The following is a 7,744-nucleotide window of genomic DNA, read 5'->3' on the forward strand; positions in this document are numbered from 1 at the left end:
AATTACCTTAAATAATTGAACATGAATTCAATTCTCATCAATGTGCCACATTTTGTACAAAATTATTATATGGTCTTGGCAGATAATCCTCATATAGGTAGTCCACCATCTATATGCAACCATATAGAGATATAATGCTCAGCATAATGCACAACATAAATTCACCTTAGGCCTCCATCATAATCATCTTGACTCCACTACATTGACTCCTATTATGTTGGCCAATTTGCTTAATTATAAAAATCCATCATGCTCACTCCTACAACTTCGGACTATTTTAACAGACCCTGTCGGATCCCTATCCCTTCTTCAACTCAAAATCTGTAGAGAATTATGGCCAAGTGCACAGAGTTATCTCGACAACTTAGTGATAACAAAACTAAACAATACTTGGCATAAGCTGCAAAACCATCCAAGGCAAGAGGCTGGCAAAATCTGGGGCCGATAAAAAAGTTGGCACGTTCGCTATCCTGAAGTTGATCCCATGGACAAAGTTCGCATGGACAGTAATGATGCACGGATTTTACATGTGGTCCATTTCTTTCACCAAGTCTTAGCAGCTAAATTTGTTCAAAGTTTTAATGAAGAATATCTTACAATGCAGACTGCAGATTTCTTCAACCACAATAAATCCCCATTATAAACTTTATAGTTTGTATACTAAGAGAAAAAACATGGGGGTTAAATTTGTTCAATGTTTTGATGAAGACCAACTTATATTGCAGACTGGAGATTTCTCCAACCACAATAAATCCATTATAAACTTTGTAGTTTGAATACTAATATATAGGCTATATTCTTGTAAGAACTCATGTAAATCAAGACAGAGAGAAAATAGCACTAAAGATTCAGAAAATAATAGATATAGAAAATAAAAGATAATAATCAATTCTCAAAACATAATAATGAGCAAAATGTCTGCTAAATAATTGATATCTGACGAAATAATTGAACATCTAATTCAACAAGAAACGTGTGACGAAAGATTACATAAATCATCCAAAACACAGATTTTAAATAGCAAGTGACAGATCCAATCTAGGTACAAAATCTCCAGCCAAATTTCCCCTAATGATGAGGCAGTTCCACATATATTCTTCTACCGAGAAATCTTACAATTCCTCTAAATAACATTAAAATAATCACCAAGTAGTATTAAAAGAAGCCAATCTATTACCTTTGTATATGGATCTATTACATCCGAATGGATTTTATCGAATCAAATTACACACGAGTGGCAACGGATGGTGCAGCTGCAGCCGCGGCGGAAGCTGCGCCACCTAGGAAGGAAAACAACCCAGCATTAGCCGGCTCCGAATCGTCCAGGAACAAATCCTCGGGAACGCGGAATGCGCCGTGCGTACAAACAACTGCCAGGCCGACAAGCAAAGCTGACATGAGCAGCGATCCAACGCTGGTTAGGAACACCACAACTACGGTAGACACCACCAAAATCCCCAAAATCTCACGAGGCGAAAATGTGCGTCCCCCAATAACAAGTGGCTGATCCGAAGGACGGAATAAGTAAAGGAAAAACCACGCGCCGAGTAGGCCTAAGAGGACAAGTAACGAGAAAGGGTGGGACAGAAGAGATAAAGCAAGTGAAAGGGCGATTAGCGAAATGTAATTGACGCGAAAGTAGGAGGAGTTCTTGCGGATGCGGGATGCGGCTTCGGACAAGGAGTCGGGACGGGCGAAGGAAGAGCGATCAAGGAGTTCGTACCAGGGGCGGCGCTGGGAGAGGCCGTGACGGATGGTGGCGGAGAGGTTGGAGAGGAAGGATCGGAAGGCGCGGGTGGAGATCGACGACGCCACCGTGTCGGATTGGGAGGTCGATATCGGGAGCGTCGGCGGAGAGGCCATTTGCGATTCTTTAGTGAGGAAAAAAGTTGGACGCGTTTCAATTTAACGTCCAATCGAGTATTCTTTATGGAATTTTTTTGTCCTTATATTATTTTATAATAGTAAAAAGAGCAAGTTTTGCTGAAATTTATCGAAAAAGATCAATAAAGACAAAATTTTAATTAGCTGAGGTGAATAAAAAGAAATAGTAATACTCTCATTAATACAATATTGTAATTATCTATCTCAAGAATTTATATTCCCTACTTTTTAGGATCAATTTCTTGATTCGAGCAAAATTTTAACTTGTTTTGGTAATCTAAATTCACTCCCAATCAGGTGCGGAGCTAGCACCCGACAAGGGGGCATGACCGCGCGTGTTGGCTCCGTCGGAATCTGCAAAGCCGTCGAGTAAGGAGTTGCAATCTTGCGTCATTGAAGAAGAAGGAAGAAGGAAGATGAAGGCGCCGCTCAATTTGTCTCTTTTTTTTTTTTTTAATTTGGGCTTCAGTAAATATTAAATTTTGGACCTATTGTTATTTAATTTATTTAGCCCAAATGAATTTAGCCTTGAACCCGTTACCCATAACCCATTTCATTTGGCCATTTCCCTCACATTTTCAATCGCCAACAGAATACGAGCTCAGGCAGCAGCAAGAATTGTGAATTTCCTCCAAATTGCCAAACCCTTTTCCTCAATCTCACTTTTTCTTGCTCTAAATTCACACCACAAACCACACGACCTAGCTGACTAGCTCCAGACTCCGAGCAGACCAAATAAACAGCAAACTCATCAAATCATTCGTTGCTTGCCTACTTTTGGCTCCGCGCCTGCTCCCGATTGTCGAACTCCCAAACGCCTGAACCGCCAACCGGTGAACCGGACAGTGAACTCCATCAGGCATCAGACTTTCAGATCGGTGACTCCTTCTTTCCCTCTTTATTATTATTATTATTATTATTATTATTATTATTATTATTATTATTATTTGGGTTTTGGTGTTGACTTGTTGTTCTCTTTTTAGGCTTTTAACATATTGTCGATGCATTATTTAAAATTAAATCTATTTTATTGTTCTATCTTTCCACTTGTATTTAAAATTAACTAAGCAACATAAAGGTGTTATGATAATTCATAATTTTATTTTTGTTTAAAGATATATATTTCTCTAACATATTTGGCAAAAAAAAATAATAAATAAAATAAAATAAAAAGTTATTTTTTTATAAACCTTAGGATTTACAAATTATGTGAATCAAAATGCAAATAACTATGAGTCTCACAACTTAAAAGTTAATTAAGTTAGAAAACAAGTAATTTATTTGCTAAAATTACGCACAATATCTCTTAAACATGGACGGCTTGGATGTCCACAATATTGAAGTCTTTAGAAGGAAAATGAATGGAAACAAGCCGAAATACATTATTTTGACCAATACTTTATCAATATGGAATCCAGTGAAAATCCAAATTAACTTTTAATAATAATTATGATGCACCTTTTGATCTTAATTATTAATCAATTAATTAATTATTCTTTTTACCTGTCTTCGAATGCCTTCGCTTATTACAGCCAGAAACCTCAAAAATTCAGTCAAAGGAAAGTTGCAGTTCAACGGGGTAGTCTTTAGAACGGTTAAAAAATTAGTTCTATTTTTCACAGTGACCTTTATGATAGGAAATACTATTTTGCCTTTACTTTTATTATTTGCAAGATGTATCCTATATCTTTTAATTATTAGGTCTTTCAGGATTATATCTTACAATTCTTCCAATTCTTCCTAATTCTCTAAATATTCTCTGTATTTTGATAATTTTTCAAAGATTTTAGGCTGATCTTTTTCAGTTATATATCCTAAAACTATTCCTTCTGAAACTTCTTCTTCTATATTGTTATGTTTAGTTATAATATCTTCTATCTTTTTTATTTCTCTGCTTGTCCTTACAGAATCAAGTCTTATATTATGTTTACAATAATAATCTATATCTCGATATATTTCTTCAAGTTTTTCTTTCCTAACAGAAAATATGTCTTCAGATTTTTCAGCTAATTTAAGTAAAAACAAAATATCTTTCTTATCTAAATATAATCTGGGATCATTATCACTATTAGAAATAGATGTGGATGCTTGTGAAGTGTTCATCAAAATTAATCAAAGCATAAGCATGTAAAAGCGAATAAATAACTTACAGTAATCCAATAGAAGTAAACACGCTTTCCTTCTAGTATGCTCTTATAGATAATTTGCATGTACTTAATCAATCTTCTGAATCAAGTAAAAGTTTAAAATGTTTTTTGGAATCACTTGGGTCCACAACTGCTTCCGCAAAAGGCTTTTCAATTAAGGTTGCATTTCTCACTCTAGAGAACTAGCCGTGTTTCCACAGACACTATCTCACAGTATCCAAAGTCTCTGTTTTCACCTCTATTCAGACTCTTTTCAGAATCAAGTCCTTACTTGGAACGAAATTTTAAAAGATAACTCACACACAAGGTGCTACGATTTGTTAGAAAACTGTCTTTTTCCCCTAAACCATTCAGCAAAGACGGGTACTTTGGCATGACTAACATCCATTTAAAATCAATATTTTGAAAATCTTTTAAAATCTCTTCTGTACTGCCGAGGAATCATGAGAAATTTAACGAAATCCTTTTATGAAAGTTTTGTTAAGCATAACAAACTTCACTTTAATATTTATAAATTGAAATAGTACATGCTTACAATCTATATTTACATACCATCGGTACTCACCTTATGAGGTTTTAGAACTCCATAAGCGATTATCTTATTACAAACTTTGCTATCTTCTGACTATCTAATATTTTCTGAATACAAGTGGTGTATACATATTACAAAATATTTGAAATGTGTTTCTTCAGAGTGTTTTAGAGATAAGTTGTTTCGAGATATCTTCTCTTCTCTTCTTGCCCCCTTTTATAGAATGTTTTGAGAATCTTATCTTGACATCTGTATCCTCTTTTCTTTTGGTGAGTAGCTCAGTAGTCTTATCTCCACCGATTTCTCCATTATCTTCTTACTAGGTGGACCTCTCCTTTTGAAATTATTTGCCTTATCTTTGAATTTGTCTTCCACTTTTGACGACTGGTAGGTGAGTGGTCACAATTATGGAGACTTTCTTGCATTATCTTCTATCTTTTAGTAGCCACAGTTTTTCTTTAATAAAATTTTTTATTAAAGTAGTGATAAAGGGCCACTTTTGTTGCTATCACTTTTCCATCTTTGAATCAAAGAATTCTGCAAGGAATTCTTCTCTATTGAAAAATACTTGACTCATATCTTCCACTACACAGTATTCACAATGGTGGTCTTTGTAATTCCAGAATAGTTTGCATAGTTTTTTCACCATATCTTCTGACCCATGTACTTAGTTTGAGATAATTGAGGATAATAAATGGTCAAGATAACATATGTCTTCTTCCTTTGTAGTCATCCTTGCATTGGAGTAGATTATATGGTCTTCAGATGGATAAATTCATATTTTTTCTTTCTCAGTAATTATCTGGGTTACATGCTCAAATATTTCTTTATACCATTTTGCTCTTCTGTAGGGCATTATATTTATAATATCTTGATATCCATTTTTAACAACATTTTGACTGGTTGGTAAAAAATGTTGATTTGTAAGTTCCATTTTGATAATATGGAATGATAGATGCATATATTCAAGAACGGAATCCCATTCCATAGTTGTTGAATGGAATCTGATGTATATATTTGTTGTCTTGATAATTTCAGTATATCTTTTAACAGCCTTCCTGACGTTGGCTGGAAGCTGAGCTATTTCTTTGAGATCTTTGTTGGGATATATACAGAGTATATTTCTTATCTCAAAATAATTTCGTACCCAGTTGGCTGGTGCTACTGGATAGAAGTTTATCTTGTTGTATTTTGAACAGTTGAGAGTCTTCATCCACTTTCCAATCTCCAGATACCAATCTGATAGAACATTAAAAATAACAATAAAGAATATGACTTCTTTATGGTTATCTTTTCTGGAAAATTTTGCCTTATGACATATTTTGACAATATCTTTTGAGCTCATTCTTTCAATAGAAAGTTTAGACTTAGTTTGGCTCTGTAAAGAGCTACTTTCGCTTTTGATATTTTGAATATCTTCTTTACTAGTAATAGGCTGAAGTATTCCCTGTGAAGGGGTTCCTATTACCTTCTTCCCTTTCCCTTTATCCTCGGGGAGAGCGCTAGTATTTACTGGTCCCTGTGAAGGAATACTAGACTTGGTACAAGTTACTTCTGCCTCAAGGGCTATATTTTTGCCTCGAAGGCTATTTTGGATATTTTGAATTTGTGTTTCCAAATAGGAAACTTTTATTTCAAGTATTTGGACTTTCGTCCTTAATTGCTCTAGCTCCATCCCTGCTGAGATAATCAGGAAGAAAGTTAGTTTTTCCTTTAATACATTCAATATCAAATTTGAAGTATGAAAACCAAATTTGTATCCTGATAATATATCTATTAGTAATAGATGGATCAATATTATTTTTCAAAAAAATTTTAACTTGAGTATTATCAGTTCTAATCAAGAACTTTTTTGGTAATAAATAATTTTCATATTTTTGAACTCTTCTTTTTACAGCAATGAGTTCTTTCCTGTTCGTTTCATATCTAGTTTCAACTTCTTTGAATGTTCCTGATGTATAACCTGCAAGTATCTCAGGACAAGAACAATTCTTTTCACATTTATATTCTTTATGATTCTTTTTAACTTTTAATACTGCTCCCCAGAAATTATCTGAAGCATCAATTTCAAGGATAAAGAAATCTTTTTCCTGTGGAATTATAAGTTTGGGCAATGCCTTTAATTCTTCTTTTACCTTTCTTATATTTTCACAATCTTTTTTTTTCAAGACCACATTATATTTTTTCTTAATTTTGGAAGAAAATAATTTTTTAGTTTGACACAATTTTCAATAAATCCTTCAGCATAATTCAATTTATCAAGGAAGCTTTGTAATTGTTTTTTATCTTTGATTTTTTCGGGAAATTCTTGAAATTTTTCTCCAATATGAGATTGCAATTGCAATTCTCCTTCTTTTATAAATAATCCTAAAAATTCTATTTCTGTTTTAACTATTTCAGCTTTCTTTTGAAAAAGTGTAATACTATATTTTTTCATAATATAACAAAATTTCTCAAAATGTTCAATATTTTCATTATATTATTTGAATGAATAAGTAAATAATCTACATATGCAATACAAAAATGAGTAATTGGTTTAATTACCTCATCCATTATTCTTTGGAATATCTGTGGTGCATTTTTCAACCAAAATGGCATTACATTCCATTCGTATTGTCCTAAATGATTGGGCGTACTAAATGCAATTAATGGTTTACTTTCTTCTATAAGCATGATTTGCCAAAAACCTGACTGACAATCAAATTTTGAGAATATCTTCTAATTTTGTACTTGCTTAATAAGGGTGTCCTTATTTGGCAAGTAATATCCATCGAATTTGGTAACTTCATTTAACTTTTTATAATTTATCACTATCCTGGCTTTTCCTCTTTTTATCTCGCTATGTTTTCTAACTATAAAGGCTGGGTTGCTATGTGGACTTTTACTAGGCCTAATTAATTTGGCTTCTGGTAATTCTTTTATCTGGTGTTTAAATTCATTTTGGTCATCTACACTATATTTCATGGGTTTGACTCTAACAATAGTGTTTGAATTGGTTAATTCTATTTTTGCCTTTACTTTGTATGTATTCCATTTCTCTAAGGGATTTTCAGAATATATTTCAGAAATTTCTTTTTTCAATTTTTCTAACCTATTTTCTGTTGTCATTTTTAGAACTGTAACTGGTTAAAATTTTTCTGTACTCCAACATCCACCACGCTGGGTTGAGGAACTCTGATAG

General features: G+C 33.4%; 1 protein-coding gene across 1 annotated transcript; it reads right to left on the reverse strand.

Annotated features, from left to right (window-relative positions):
* Window positions 1-906: 906 nt before the first annotated feature.
* On the reverse strand, window positions 907-1,915 carry LOC111397702 (PRA1 family protein B1-like). The gene has a single exon (XM_023024703.1). The coding sequence runs from the start codon at window positions 1,861-1,863 to the stop codon at window positions 1,225-1,227; it is 639 nt and encodes a 212-aa protein (XP_022880471.1). The 5' UTR covers window positions 1,864-1,915; the 3' UTR covers window positions 907-1,224.
* Window positions 1,916-7,744: the final 5,829 nt, after the last annotated feature.

This window comes from Olea europaea, chromosome 1 (genome assembly GCF_002742605.1).
Source record: "Olea europaea var. sylvestris chromosome 1, O_europaea_v1, whole genome shotgun sequence".
Lineage (NCBI taxonomy): Eukaryota > Viridiplantae > Streptophyta > Magnoliopsida > Lamiales > Oleaceae > Olea > Olea europaea.